Source organism: Calidris pugnax, unplaced genomic scaffold (assembly GCF_001431845.1).
Source record: "Calidris pugnax isolate Ruff unplaced genomic scaffold, ASM143184v1 scaffold24, whole genome shotgun sequence".
In the NCBI taxonomy this organism is placed as follows: domain Eukaryota; kingdom Metazoa; phylum Chordata; class Aves; order Charadriiformes; family Scolopacidae; genus Calidris; species Calidris pugnax.
In genome coordinates, this window is record NW_015090922.1 from 32983314 (window position 1) to 32999586 (window position 16273).

Here is a 16273-nt window from a genome sequence, read left to right on the forward strand (position 1 = left end):
AATAATGCACTTCTTGTTGCATGTAATTTGGGTTTGGCTGACCCAGGCTTTAGCTATTAACAAATGCATGAAGTATGGGCACTGCTGGGCATCCTGTGTGCAGGTGGGTGCAAGGTTTAAAAGCTGCCAGCGCAGTGAGCGCCGAGAGCATTAACGGGGGGAATAGCCCATTCCCTCCTCCTGATGTAAACCAGACCTGAACAGAGATAGGTAAACAGTTCATTTGCAAACAGCCAAAGGTCTGGTCTTTACTTGGCTGTGAAAGCTGTTTACTGCAAAGTAGCAGCCCTGTTTGTGATTCATGACAGTTCCTAGGTACGCCGGTTGTTGTAACTCAACAGGGCTTGTTAATAATAGCCTTTTAAAATATCATGTTACTTATCACCTCTGTTTTCCTCCAAGGTTCATAGTTTAGTTTTGTGCTTCATAAAACTCGGGGAGGTCACCGAGTGCTCCTCAGGGGGAAATTAGCTAAGTGACAGCAGCCTGCTCAGGGATTCCCTTCAGAAGCACTAAACAAGCTACAAAGTCGTTGCAGTCTGGCTCAGGAAGAGGGGTAATAAAACCTATCTGCAGAAAATTCGCAGGCAGAAATCTTTGCCCATAGATGTTTTGTGTCCAAATCCACAATTTGATGTTCAGCTGCACTGAACCTCTTCCAATCCTCCATCATTGCTTGCATTACTTGACACAAGCTAATTGCTCACAGGGCAGGCGAACAGGCATCAGCGTGAAAGGACCTTCTGCAACCATGGCTATGGGAACAGGACATAAATCGTCCCCCTCAGTACAAGAGGTTGAGGATGTCTCCATTGCTTAAGCACACATCTGCACATTAGCATTCACATGAAATAGCTGTAAAATGTTCATGAGATGGGGCTGTGGTTTACGGCAGCCTCTGCCCACAGCCTCCCCAGGGTGCAGGGCAGGAGGTAGAGGGCAGGGTGGGCACGGGAGGGCTGGTGGTGGGTCTCAGGGACACTCTCAGCTCCTCAGGTGCAGGGCAGCCACATGTGAACCCCTTCAAGTTTGGTCTGGGCACCTCGGGTGTCAACTTGTACTGCAGTGGCTGGTCTGCTTCCTCTTTGGGGCACAACATTATTCTTTAGCTATTAGGTGCCTAAAAGAAATCTGCCCTTTTGTGTCTTCTCTACATTGTCTTCCTCTACACCTCCAAAGCAGCATGCAAGTGGCCATGTATATCCGGTGTAATTTTGAGTATCTTCAGTTTTACATGCATGAGGGAGAGGTCAACATTGCTTTCATATTATTTATGGCCTCTGAAAATACTGGACCAAGGAATTATCACCTATCACCATACCATGCACTGACAGACTCTCCGTGACAGACTGAAAGGGCCATAATCTAAGACATCAGCTCTTGTACTTCAAGTGTGTCATATACAGAACAAAATAACAACAGAGATGGAAATGAGAGCCAAAGTTTGTTTAGAAATGGCATTTAGGAAACAAAGGTTGTGATGCATGGCTTGACAATTGACAAAGTTAATGAATTATTTGTTTGTGAGGTTTGAGCAAACGCTTTGGCTGTTATTTAAGCATGCAGTGAAGGGCAAAGCCCTGCAGAGCATCTAAGTTAGATATTTTAATGAGTTGCAACACTGAAAGATGACAACCCTGGATGACATTTTGGAGCAGATCGGAGAATTTGACTTCTTTCAGAAACAAGCCCTCTTTGTCTTATGCCTGCTTTCTGCTGCCTTTGTTCCCATTTACGTGGGGATTTTTTTCCTGGGATTCACCCCTGAGCATCGCTGCCTCAGCCCCGGGGTGGCTGAGCTGAGCCAGCGGTGTGGCTGGAGCCTGGAGGAGCAGCTGAATCACACAGTTCCTGAGTGGGGTGGCCACGGGGCCGGTTTCAGCAGCCGCTGCAGGAGGTACGAGGTGGACTGGAACTCCACGGGCATCAGCTGCACTGACCCCCTCGGCAGCCTCGTGGGCAACCGGAGCACCGTCCCCCTCGGTCCCTGCCAGGATGGCTGGGTCTACGACTACCCGGGGACCTCTCTCGTGACAGAGGTAAGATGCAGTCTGTCCAGCAACATCACTCTTGCCTGCATACCTTGAAGCTAGAAGATGTTGAATCGGTAACGTTTGCTTTTAATTCACAGTCTGAGCCTGACTGTTGATAAATAGTGATATCAGGACTTGCTAGGGACTTAAAGCAAAGGTTTATATGGATTAATAATGGGAAATGATTGGTTTTCCTGGGAGGATAACACTGCAAGCTTGTCAGACAGCAGCTATTCTCATCATTCAGCATTTCAGTCACCAAACTGCAGGTAGCACCCCAAAGCCCAAGCTGAGGAATTGCACATCTGGGTGATAATCCAAACATACTCATGAACAATGAACAAGAAGCAAAAGCTGGAGCTAAATTTGTCAGATCATGAATTAGCCATAGCAGCAGTCTTTTCTCCCAACTTACATTATCTAAACCAGACAGTTTAGAAAGTGAAAAACTGTACAAACCGGTAAGAAGAGCCTAAAATTCTGTAGTGACCTGAAGCATAGGAAGGACCTCAAGAGAGATCTCTTCTACTTCTTCTCCAGTCCCAAATCTGTATTAACTATACCTAAACCATGCCTAGCAGATGCTTCTGAAATCTGTTCTTTAAAAACTGTGATGCTCAATACTTCGCAGCTTCCTTGGGCAGGGTGATTGTATTCCCTTGCTTCACTATCATCACCATTACAAAGCATGTCCACCTCACTTTCCCTTGGGACAGATGGGTTGGGGCAGAGAAGAGCTGTCCCAGCTGTCCACTGCATCAGTCAAGTCAGGGAAACCAGCCTGAGCTGTTTGGTATGGCCCCAGCAAGCTTGTCCAGGTTAGAAAGAGATTAAATGAGCAGTCAAAGACTTCACGATTCTTTCTGGGCTGAAGCCTGGTTACACCTGAATGAGAATCTAGAGAAGTTAACACCAGTTTGCCCTCCTCCCCTCTCTGGGTGCAGGCTGGTAACCTGTTAATTGTAAATCAAAAGCAAGTTACAGATTACCGGTTCACCACAAAGAAAAGTCAACTAAATCCTGGGCGTTTTGCCAACGCTAATGAGGAGCAGGACAGCCATCTCTTGGCTCCTCTCCAGCAGGGCTCATGGCAGCCCCACCACCTCTCACACCTGGCACTGCTTTCACACAGTGAGGTAGAACATGGTTAGAGACAGGCCTTGGCATCCGGGCAGGAAGCGATGCTCCAAGCATCCTCCAAATTTCAAGCAGATGGGTGGGGGGGAGAGGGTGAGATTTTTCTGAACTTTCTAATTTGTTTGTTCAAAGTTCCTCTCCCTTTCTCACTCTCCTTGTTTATCATTGTGCAATCATTTTCCAGGGTGTAACTTTTCCACAAAGTCTGGGATAATCTGGACAAGATGTATTGCAGATGTCAGTTTAAGAGATTAGGGGATTTCTTCTCTGGAGCCTGTTTTCCAGTTGTGTGTCATTGGTTTGCTTCCGTCACCCCTCCTCAAAAAGCCATGGTTTGTGTTGAATGTTCCTGCTCTTCTTACTGTGGTTTCCCTTGCAGTTTAACCTGGTGTGTGAGGACTCCTGGAAGCTGGACCTCTTCCAGTCATGTGTGAATGCTGGGTTTTTTATTGGGTCCATGAGCATTGGCTACATAGCAGACAGGTAGGTAGTACATAGACAGTTGTGAGATTAACTGTTTCCTCTGCATATCTGCTTTCTGCACACCACTGAACAACACTTAAAATTCAAAGAGGAAATTAATGCACTCAAACCTTGATCAAAAAGGCCCATGTGTCACTTACAAAGATGTAGATGGTGGATCCTAAGCGCTGACTTTCAAAGGCGGTTGTGATCCAGGAATCCACGGAAATGCCATGGTGTTGCTCCACTGTTACAGCCCCTCAGTGGCTCCATGGGGAATCTGTAGTAAAAAGTAAAGAGATTTTGTTTTCTTTCACAGTGGCAAAGTGCAATGTGAGCCCAGAGTTTGAGATGAAATTTTAACTCACGCACCAAGAGCTATTTGCCCATCTTCATGACAAATTTGTTTCATATTAATTTTAATAGCATCCAGATGGCAATAAAACAGTTTCAAAATAGAAGTGGTTTTCTCAGATACAGAAATAGAAGAACTTGCTCCTGCTTAAATTTTCTTTGGTCCCCCTTCTTGTCAGCTGACTCCATATGCAAACAGATCTAGATCTTATTATCCATCACCTCCTCTTTTCCATCACAATATCATCGTGCCATAGATCTGCCCACTGAAGGTTTTTTAGGTTAGACTCTAAACAAATGTAACGCTTTGTAGGTGACTTTCCTGTAGGTGTTCACCAAATTTTTCAGTAAAATAGTAAGAGAGGCTAAGAGTGGAATTTGGAGAGCTGAGAGTAACATAGAGTAAACAATCCTTCTGTACAGTCAGCTTGTCTTGGAGAAAGGATTTTTTTTTTCCCTTGTATTCTCAGAACGTAAAAGAGTGCTGACGGGCAATACCCTTTTCCTCCCATGCTGATTAGGATCATCTCTGTTGTCCAACACTATTCCCTTCTGTTCACTTTCTCTACGGGAAGGGGCACAGCCATCCCCCATTCTGCTGTGCCACAAAATAAGGATGGGACTGTATTTGTCTCACTGGTACCCGCTCCCATGTTTCATTGCAGGCAAACACATCACCAGTTAGGTTGTGTCCATCACCTTTGTGAGGAAAGTGGTACCACAGTTTCAGCTAAGCCCAGTCTATCCCTTCACATGGACAAACCTGCTTGTGAAGAAGCTCACCTATGGCTCCTCTGTCCTCTGGACAGACCACTTTCCAGTCCTCAGTAGGCCATTATCTCACTGTCAGTGAACCAGACTATGTTGGAAGATTTCTGCCCAAAGGGATTTGTCATCAGAAGATAGTGATTTACCAAAGTAATTCTTTCTGGCCAGATCTTGTATGTGGCTACACCTTTGGCAGAAAGCTCTCTCAGGTGAAAGACATCAAATGACTACAGCAGTACTGCAAAGATCCTACATCCAGTCTCAGTCCTGGGCTGGAGTCCCCTCGCTGATTTGAAGGACAAAGGTGGACACATTTATGCCAATTTTTGCTTTTCTTTACATGCATCTTGAAAGATCTTGGTTTCTTTTTTGCATCAGGAATGTACGTCAACCCTTCATCCTCTCTTTCCCTTAAACCCATATTTTTGTTTTCTGGCCAGTCTTCTAGTCCTTCCCAGAACTGACACTTGGATAATGATACACAGCTCATGGGAGCAAAGGAAGGGATAGGTATCATCCACTCACCCAGGCAGGACAGGACAGGAAACAGCAGTTAGCAGATCTTGTGACCTTCAGAGGCCCCACTCTTCAGATCACCTTTTCAGGGGAGAGAAGGACTAAACAGTAATGTTCAGTAGCAAAGGCATTTCTTGGCAGCAAATGACTGTGCAAGCCAATAGAAACCAGAGCTCCCAAACCCACAGCCAATTATCTCTGAAATGCTCTCTCTCCATGACAAAATACTGAAGGATCTTTTTACCAAGGCTTATTATCAAGCGAAAGTATGAAAAGACATGAGGGAGTAGGATTTCATTGCTGCTAAGATGATGTTCATACACGTCACAGCATGGAGGGTTTTCCTACTGCTCTGCTCACTGCCATCCTGCCCCAGTTCACTGTGGTCCTAAAGCACTGCAAGCACCCTACAGCAATACAAGATCCCTTACCCATAGAGACCTGTGCTTAGGGGAAAAACAATCCCAGAAGCCTCAAAATTATTAGAGGAAATAGGAAAAATCCTAAGAATTTTGTGTTTCCTGGATTTGCCATACCCATCCTCTTCCTGTCAGACAGCCTGAGGGCAGCTGGAGTGCTGGTTTTCCCCTGCATGAGATTCCTGCAACACGCTGTACTTGGAACAACTCCTGCAAACGTTTTAAGTCCTTCAGGGGAAGTTTCATAAGCTCTTTCCAGATGTGCTTCTCTCTAGAGGGATTAGACCTACTCATTTACTTGATCAATCCCTGGGCACCCACCCAGGAGCTGACTTTGACATTTGAGAGTCATCGGTGTCTTCGAAATGGCACTTCTGCTGCCCTAGAGAGGTCCTGAGGTCAGTGCTAACATGCAGCACTTGCACCTCTACCATTCAGAGCTGGGGCACTGGGAAAGGGCCTTTGCAGGAGAGGGCTCCTCGTGGTCTGATGAGGCTCCCTTGGGCTGGACTCCAGTCAAAAACCTCTGTATGTCAGGCTTATGACAGGAGGAAAGTTTGAGCAATGGGATCTGCTGATGATACTGTGGAGAACAGAAGACATTTATTTTGGCTGGCATTTATTATCATGCTATTTTTGTTAGTGGATATTGACTAATTTAATGGCTTTTATAAATCATACTTCTAACAGAATATATATCTTTGTCAGCTAGAAAACAAATCCCTTTCCAGTGTTCTGTTAATCTTGTTTCTTTTGGAAAGAATTTATTTCTGACTATCGGTGAGTCACAATGATAGAGGGAATGACGAATAACAGGGATGTACAAAACTTTCTTCAAGAAGAGCTCAATAGTCAGCCAAGGTTGATGAGAAAATAGGTGAAGATTACAATTATCAAACAAGATTGCCTATTAAAAAGCTAATGCATCTTTGAAAGGTGGGCTGAAGAGCCATATCAGAGGATTTCTTGAACTGATTAGCTAAGTCATTAACCAGAAGTGAGCAACAACCTGAAAACAGAAGAGGTCAGGGGAGTCCCCTAAGCTTCCATTGAGATGAAAAATGTTGCGAAGGAAAGAGCAGATACAGACTTCTACTCAAAATGAACAGAGAAGAGTGGGACAGGGACCATCTCCAGCCTTTTCAAACCCTTTGGTTTGCCACCGTACCCTGCCAGCAGCTGAGCCTCGTTCTTCTCTTTTCTTCTTTCCCTCTGCAGGTTTGGCCGCAAGCTCTGCCTCCTGGTCACAATCTTCATCAATGCGGTCTCGGGGGTTCTGGTGGCCTTTGCTCCAAGCTACACCTGGACGGCCATCTTCCGCCTGATACAGGGGCTGGTCAGCAAGGGGGGCTGGCTGACAGGCTACGTCCTCAGTTACGGCAGCTTGCAATTACACTTTCTGGGCAGGGCCCCCCCTGTTTAGCATCAGGGCTGAACCCCCACAGGTGCCATCTGATTTTTAAGAAACTGTGTGTAATGAGAGCAGACGGTAACACCGTGCTGTTTACCGCCAAACTGCACCTCTTTGCTTAAATGCAGGTGTTTATGACCCAAGCTTGCACCAAATCATAGACATAAATGGACGAATTAGGAGGCAGCTCTGAAAACTAGGGAGCATTCATACATGGAGAGGCACTTTTCTGAGAAAGGCAGCAAGGGATGCTGTGAGAGATAGCACTTGTGTTTCACAGCCCCGGTGCCAAAAACAGCTTTTGCTGTGCTGTTTCACACGCTTGGCGGGTGGGGAGGCTCTGTTCCCAGGCCGTATGGGAGGAGGGAGATGGAGGCAAGCAAGTGCCAGCTGTATATTTTATTTTCCAATTTAGTTCTTAGCTAGAAGAAGTGGGAGGAAGAAAGCAACCTTTGCCCCGTGTTGATGGGTGAGACACCCTTGAAGGCAGGGACAAAGTCCCCAGCTGTCCAGCGGAGGAGGAAGGGTCAGGCCTTGCCCTGTGATTTACACCAGGGACCCAGACCTGCTCTGCTTGCCCACCCAAACCCACACCCCTGCACCACCACACAAGAGCACTGCTAAGCACAGGGGCTCCACGTGGTTTTAGCTGGCAGGAGTTACACTCCTCCAGCTCTCCAAACCAATTAATTTTTGCTCGTACAACTTCTCTTTGTAGTTGCAGAATTTGTTGGCTCAAAATACCGGAGGTCAGTGGGCATCATTTACCAGCTTGCCTTCACCCTGGGACTCCTCGTCCTCACTGCCCTGGCTTATGCGATTCCGCACTGGAGGTGGCTCCAGCTCACGGTCACACTCCCCAATTTCTTCCTCCTGCTCTACTATTGGTAAGTGCCTGCTCTTACAGCTCCCAGCAACATTGAGCCACACCAATAAAAACAGGGGGCTGCACCCAAGAGCTGAAGCATCTCTGTAGGGATCTGCCACAGCACTACACTTAAGATTTCCAAGATGGTACTGGATGAGACCTGGCATTTTTCTGTTCCCTCTGCCCAAGGGTTTAGTCTGAATCACCTAAACTACACATAGGATTTCCAAGATGATACTGGATGAGATCTGGTATTTTTCTGTTCCTTCTGCCCAAGGGTTTAGTCTGAATCACCTAAGACCAAGGGACTACCTGCAGCATGTTGTAATGCTTCTGCACTTGGAGTCCCTGCCACCCATCACAGAATAATAAGTCACTGTATCTTGAACAGTACTTGAGCTACTGTGAGAAGTGAGTTTTTCTACTCATTGATTTAAACTGCCTTTTTTTTTTTTGTTATGCAATCAACAGACTTATGTTGACTATTTGTAAAAAAAATTGAGTGAAAATGCTCCTTAGAAAATTCCATAACCAAATCAGGGAGCAGATTTGGGATAGGGTTTTTTGTTTGGTCTTTTTTTGAAAGGTTATTTTTAACATGGAAGAGCTTAAGCATCAGGTTTACAGCTATTCTTTTTTATAGCCGCAGACTATTAGCCATTCCTAAAACATGTCAGGAGAATTTAACTCTGGCTAATCTTTCCAAACTATAATAAACTGAGTTTAGCCTCTAAAAAAATAAAAAAAACATTAAAAAATCAGGCTATGCCATCATAATCGGGCTATGTTGTCATTCAAGTGGAGCACAAATCAGAGTACAGTCACTGACGGCCATGGCTACCATTGAGTTAATACTCCCCATGGATACTCGTCAGATCCTCGCCTCAGAAACTCTGTTCCATTTTCATTTTCTGTGTACCAGGAATGTGCATTTTCCTTCCCCATAGCTGTAATGCTTATATGTGTTGCAGGTGTCTGCCTGAGTCTCCCAGGTGGCTAATAGCTCAGAAGCAAAACGACAAAGCTGTAGAAGTCATCAAGCGCATTGCCAAGGGAAATAAGAAGCAGCTACCTCTTTCTTTCCAGGTGACTGCACTGCATTTGCTGAGTATGTGCAAACCTCCGGGCAAATAATGTTATGAATTGAGGATTGTTATGGGTTTAGAGTAGGGAGAAGCCTGGTGATCAAAAGCTCTGTGGTTCCCTAAAGTAAAGGCAAGTGAGTTTTCTTCTCTCTGACTGCCTTGCAGAGCATTTTTGGTTTACAAAAATAACCAGTAGACAAGAAAAATTCTTCCTTTCAGTAGCATCAAGTAACAGTAAACTCACCAAACCTCATGACCGAAAATGCCAGAACATCCTGACTTACTATTTTTTTAAATGCTGTTTCATGTTATACAATTAGGGCTGTACAAACATGCAGACTGTCTACATAAATTTTCATGTTTCCTTTCCCTAAAACACTGGAGAAGTTAATTTGGCCTCAGTTAATTAACTGGCAAGTGAAAACCCTCATCCTCCCGTTAATCCAGAGGAAAATATTCATTGCAGTACTTACCACACTCTCCCCTGCCCTTTGTAATCTCTTGTCCTTCTGTCGCTTGTGCTCCCAGAATCTCAACTCTGAAGATGACTATGGAGAAAAGCTGAAACCTTCATTTCTAGACCTGGTCAGGACACCTCAGATCAGAAAACACACGTTCATTTTGATGTACAGTTGGTAAGGGAACACTCTTGCAGCCCAAATGGAAGTCTGTCATTCGGTGCCCTAAATTGTCATCATTAATTGAAGCCTGTTTTGCTTCTGACCAGCTGCAAATCTCAGCTCTTTGGATAAACTCTTTCCCAAAGGGTTTGGCTTCATTTGCACCCTGTTCTCTGCCCAGGTTCACGAGCTCTGTCCTCTACCAGGGGCTCATCATGCACATGGGAATAGCCGCCGGGAACATGTATCTGGATTTCCTCTATTCTGCTCTCTTCGAGTTCCCAGCCGCCTTCATCCTCATGCTGACGCTGGATCGCGTTGGCCGTCGCTACCCCTGGGCTGCAGCAAACGTGCTGACAGGTGGTGCTTGCCTCGTTACGGCGCTAGTCCCAGACAGTGAGTCGTGCAAACCTCTTCCATCAATGAATTCTTTCCCCATCTCTTGGTTACGGGAGCACCTCTCCTATGAGGACAGGCTGACTCCCATCTCTTGGTTACAGGAGCACCTCCCCTGTGAGGACAGGCTGAGAGAGCTGGGGTTGCTCAGCCTGGAGGAAGAGAAGGCTCCGGGGAGACCTTATAGCAGCCTTTCAATATCTGAAGGGAGCCTACAGGAGAGATGGGGAGGGACTCTTTGTCAGAAGTGTAGTGACAGGACAAGGGGCAATGATTTTAAATTGGAAGAGGAAAGATTTAGATTAGATTTTAGGAAGAAATTCTTTACAGTGAGGGTGGTGAGGCACTGGAACAGGTTGCCCAGGGAAGTCATGTATGCCCCATCCCTGGAAATGTTCAAGACCAGGCTGGATGGGGCTTTGAGCAACCTGCTCTAGTGGGAGGTGTCCCTGCTCATGGCAGGGGAGTTGGAACTGGATGATCTTTAGGGTCCCTTCCAACCCAAACCATTCCATGATTTATTGCCCTGGAAAATGGAAAATGATCCTTGCTAACCTGGCCCATGTCAGTATTATGGTCCCACAAAGACCAATACAACAAAAGCTGATGTATGTCCCCCCATCAGCATTTATACCAGCTAACAAGAGGTTGGAGAAACAGGGTGAATTACATTTCCAAAATGGCATCAAATCAGATGGCAAGCCTGCAGATGCTACATCATGAAGCATGCCGTGCTAAGTCCACAATTTTTGTCTGGCCTAAAGTTTGGGTTTGAATCCACAATTCATGGTTTTCATCCAAAAAAGACCCATGTCTTGTGCTTCTAAAAAGGAAAAATATATGGGCACATGCACACACTTAAACATCATCTGGGTACAGTAAGACCTTTCTGCCATCAACCGTGCTGCTGCCATGAATGTAGGACGTTGAGCAACAACAGTGACAGGGACTTGGCTTTTATTTAGCTGAGAGTTTGCTCCAAGGCCATAGTCTCAAAGCAATGTGTCCCTTAGGGACCACTGAATGAAAACATCTTTCCTTTTTCTTTATGGAATACAACTAGACCGAAACCACACACGTAACAGTGCCAAACAGCTATCAGTTCACAGGGGGACAAGGACAAAACCACAAAACGTTACGGAAAAATGTCACAGGCAAAAAAAACCCCAAAGTGTCCAGACAATGGAAACTCAATTTAACAAGTGCCTGGGGAGTGCAGGGCAACACAAGGGGCTACTGGGCTTTGCTGGGGGGGTGCAGGGCTGGGAGTCCCATGGCCCCTCAGCTGCTACCTGTGCCAGGGCAGGCACAGCCAGTGAAGATGCTGCTGCTGCTGCCAACCCAGCTCAGATCCATGGTTTAATGCCCCACCAGGCTTGGGGCAAAAGTAGGGAGTTTCTTGCTGATCAGCAGATTTCAACTACAAAACAACACAGCAGCTCTCTTATTAGCTTTACTGCAAGCAAGAAACGATGTCTTGCATAAGCTTCTGGTTAATACACTGGATAACCCAAACTACTCTGTATTATTGATATCTCCTCCCTGTGACAGCAGCGTAGCAAAGTTATGGTTGGACTCAGTGATCTCAGAGGTCCTTTCCAACTATGAAGATTCTGTGATTCTGTCTCAAGTCTTGATTATTTGCTTGAATCGCAAGACAATTGCATTTTAAATTCTTGTTGAGTGAAACAGAACATAATCATGTGCTGTCCTCTTGACTTTTCCTGACAGCATGCTTGCCCTTTCCTTAAATTAAATCTTTAATGCTGTTTTACGTCAAGAGCAGAAAAAAACATAGTTTTGTATTCCAACCTTAATGTGCACAATGTCTTTCCAGCTCTTTATTGGCTTAAGATGACTGCAGCTTGCTTGGGCAGGATGGGAATTACCATGTGCTATGAAATTATTTGCGTGGTAAATCCTGAGCTGTATCCAACGTTTCTCAGGTGAGTGCACTATCTTCTGTTGGTTGGTAACAGCTCTGGGTGTTTCTCTGGGAGAGACTGCCTCAAGGCTGTGGGTGCAGCTGGGGAGCCTGTGGCTCATGCTCTGCCCTGGACCTTGCATGTATAAAATACACCTTGCAACGGTGGAGGAGAACTGCCAGCTCGTGCAGCAGAAACCCACCGCCTTCTCTGGCCAGAGCCTCTTCCCCAGCACTGAGGCAGCTGATTTATGAGGAGATGTGTAAGAAACCTTCCCAGACACCCTCCAGCCTCCCCTTCCAGTGCAGTTACTTCAATCAGAAGTCAAATGCTTATTAACATCTCTCCTCCAACATAGGGCTAGTCTTAATGTCTCACGTTGTCTCACTCTCCCTCCTCACCCATTTCATCTTGTGGTATTTCCCAGAGGAGAACTCTCTGCTTGTGCCCTCTTTTGGTTATGTTGACCATGGGAGGGGCCAGGCCTTTCTAAACCCCAGGGTGTTTTCTGGCTTTTCCTCTCTGAGGCTCCTGGCACATCCCTACTCCCGCGAGCTGCAAATCTCCTGGACAGAGTGCTGCCCTGCTCATCCCAACAGCAGGGGTGGGTGAACCCTTGTGAGCTGGATGGGGCAGAGCTGGTGACATGCATGTGCACGTGTGTGTGCTTTGCAGGAACCTGGGAGTCCTGGTCTGCTCATCCATGTGTGACCTTGGTGGGATCATAACACCTTTCCTTGTGTACAGACTAGCAGAGCTCTGGCATGAGCTGCCCCTGGTTGTCTTTGGTAAGAGAGCTGCGGGATGGATCAGTTAGCCACGGTCTAGATGAATGAGTTTGGTGATAGGTGGATCTAGCCACGGTCTAGATGAATGAGTTTGGTGACCTATGATTTCCCACCTTTAAAAATGCAGAGAGATGCATACGCATTTGTGTATACATGGAAGGTACAGCGTGGTAAGTCTGCTTCATCTGAGTGTTTGGAAATCGAAGCAAAGTCACCCCTCAGCCCTTATGTGCAGCAGAGGGAACCCTATGTTTTTCAGACAGCTCTTTCAAACTCTGACTTCCTCCTGCTGAGTCCTTCCCAAGGGAGGAACATGTTTGGGTTCTGCCCCTCTTATCTGCAGGGTGGTTATGGGATCTGAGGTCCAAGTGGGATGGTCTCTTGTCTCCCTACGCAGAAATCACACTCCATCTCTTGCTGAGACCTCAGGGGGCCTATCCTGTCAAGGATCCCAAGGCAAGTTAGGATGGCAAAGCAGCACATCAGCCCTGATGTTAAGGCTGTTGTCCTAAAAAAAGAGGGCTGCCTTGAATGTCTGCCTGCAAGCACCGTCTGCCCTAACTATGGTCACAGCAGGATCCAAAACTAATCGTAAGGTAAAATTTGCCACGTTGGCTGGTAGCAACCTTTTGTGCATGTCCTAATCTAACCAAAAAAGAGGATGACAGCTAACTAGCGTCACCCCAATCCCATGCTGTGCCAGCCAGACAACCAAAGCCAAAAACCTGTTTCCTTTGCATGGTGTGCACAAAGCAGGAGAGCCACCCCACCTCTGGGTCTATGACCCAGGTCAGCTTTCCAAGCCTCAGAGGCACCTCAGAATTACTCTGAAAAATAAGAATCACGTAGATAAAAAGCCAAGTGTTATTCTGACTTTGAGGAGTCCTTATTCACTCATCAAGGCAGGTGTATCTCAATGAGAATTAATTAGGGATTTGGAATTAGATTTGGGCATGACCATTGCATTGCCTTTGTGATCCTTGTTCCATGTTTGCAGCTGTGATTGTTTTAATTGACGGCGGCTTGGTTTTGCTCCTACCTGAGATGAAGGGAAAGGCTCTGCCTGAGACCATTGAAGATGCTGAAAATCTGCACAGGTACATGTGGGAGCAGAAAAACTGTCCTTTACATCTGCAAAACCTGTTAAAAAAAAAAACAAAAACAAAACATCTCTGAGGATCCGTTGAGCTTTGTTGTAGACGTGTAAATACAGTGGATGGGTGGTGGGTAACACATCCCTGGTTGCAATATCAGACTCTGGGCTCTCCTGTATGATCTGACCAGAATTCACTAACACCCTAGGCCAGAGTCAGGCAGTAAGGGAAGGCATGGAGGACAGTTTCACAGCCAGCTGAAGAGCATCAATCTGGGCTTCAGTCGCTCCTTAGGCAGTGCATACAGCCGCTCTGCCTTGAGAAGTGTCTGTCCGTACAGGGAAATGTGTCTTCCCTGCCATGGCTGGCCACTAGTAGCTGCCTGAGATAGCTTATGAGCACCTTGGCATGGCAGCAGAAGCTTTCAGCAACTCGTTCAGCCATCCTACCTGCCCAGGAAAGGTGATTCAGAGTGGTAAAGGCACAGCTCCTCAGGGAAAGGTGAGCAGGTTGATGGCATGGAAACCCTACTGGAACTGGCTGTCATACCTGAGTGAAGTAAAGCTGGGAAACACAACCCTTAGTCACACCATCCTCCCAAAAAATTAGCAGTCCCATCTAAGCATCTGTGGCTGCCAACTGCACCTCCCATGTGCCCAGGGGTGCTCACCACCCATACACAGCTGCCCCACTGAGGGGACTACTGATGCCCCCAGAGACGCTCACATTCAATGGGGACAAAGCTTGCTGAGATGTGGTTTTAAATTTGGGGAGCAATGCAGTGAGTGTCCTGTGGTTTCAGTGCTTTCTCCTCCTGGCATGACTCTCACCTGCTGGAGCAGCTCCCAGGTTGAAGGTAGAGCTCCACAGTCACTGAAGGAGCCTCTCAGATTTACTGAAGCAGGGCCAAAAGATGCTTGGCCTGGTAAAAAAGGCACTTGGCCTGGAGGAAAAGGACCTGGCCAGAAAGGGATGGCAACATAGCACAGAGTGGAGCATGGAGAGGTTACCTCTAGGAAAAATTATAAAGTCCATACATGCAAGCACACCCCTAGGTGTTACTTTAGAAACCACTTAAAATAACGATTTTTACAGTAGGAAATGCCATAATGAAAGTTAATAATGCTACTGTGACAATTTCCAGAGAGCAGGGCAGCTGCAAAGAAGCCACAGAAAGTCTCCAATTTATTCATTATTCCACTGCTCTTCAAAACAACATAACTTCATTTGAAAAATTGCCAGCGACAAGACATCCATTAAACCTAGTTTTCAATGAACGTAAGCATATGGATTATGTGGTGGATCATGCTGCTAGCCACCAGGAGCATCATCTGCCTTTCCCCCTTTCCTTCCACAGGCAAGAGAGAAGCAAAGAAAAAATTATTTATCTGCAAGTTCTGACTTCTGAAGCTGTCCCTAAGTAGGAATCACAGAATCATTTAGGTTGGAAAAGACCTTTAAGATCATCGAGTCAAATGGTTAACCTAGCACTGCCAAGTCCACCACTAAACCATCATGGACACCCACGGGGAGCAGCATGAACAACAACAGGACACAGTGCCCTGCACATTGAAACAAATTGATGTTTGTGTTTATTCATAATTGTTTCCCTAATGCCGTGAGTTTGGGTTTTTGCATGGCCAAACTGCAAAACAGCTGTAAGGGATAAAGACTGAGGCCGCAGGGGGGAAAGATGAGCCAAAAAAAAGATATGACTTTCTAAGTAGATTTTCCTCAATAACATGCAGGAAAATCACTGCTCTAGTGCTTTTGAAGGTTGAAGGGTCCTCCCCACAGCCCTTGGGAAACACATAAAATGTGATTCACATCACATTCATCAACTCGTGCATGTTCTCTGGATTTGGGTTTGTCTCTTGACCAGTCCCAGTTCTGGGAAAAGGCCCCATTTCTTCATAGTTTAAAACATTTACAGAATGCAGGGTGACACTGTGCCATACGGCAGGGATGGGATTGGGCAAGTTACAAATAAAATCTAGCACATGCGTTGTTTTGTTCACACAATAAACAGGGGAAGAGGAAACGATGCAAGCTTGGCATTGCCCGTAGGATGCTATTTTCTGCCAATTCATGAATACAGGCACACAAGAGCACCTTGACAAAACAACTATGTTAAGCTTATAGCTTGCAGACAATAAACCTTATTGAGTCTCTGATACTCCACAGAGCCTGTGGCCACATTTGGTGGGACAAAATTAGCAGCTATTTTGCTGTACAATATAGCTGTATGTAGCTATATTTGTTATACTAGCAAATAGCAGCTATGCTGGAGTGGTGGTGTTTGTATGTTGGTGCTGACAGCAACAGCAGAGGACAAGAACAATAATAAGAAATTGCTGACCTGGACCACTTCTGCAACCAGGTACCATGCAACCATCA

General features: G+C 46.1%; 1 protein-coding gene across 1 annotated transcript; it reads left to right on the plus strand.

The window, feature by feature from the left end:
• Positions 1 to 1628: 1628 nt before the first annotated feature.
• On the plus strand, positions 1629 to 15300 carry LOC106892934 (solute carrier family 22 member 2-like). The gene is made up of 11 exons (XM_014950503.1): positions 1629 to 2039; positions 3550 to 3653; positions 6908 to 7062; positions 7819 to 7987; positions 8940 to 9054; positions 9582 to 9688; positions 9855 to 10069; positions 11907 to 12015; positions 12670 to 12782; positions 13780 to 13879; positions 15234 to 15300. The coding sequence occupies exons 1-11, from the start codon at positions 1629 to 1631 to the stop codon at positions 15298 to 15300; spliced, it is 1665 nt and encodes a 554-aa protein (XP_014805989.1).
• The last annotated feature ends 973 nt before the right edge of the window (positions 15301 to 16273 follow it).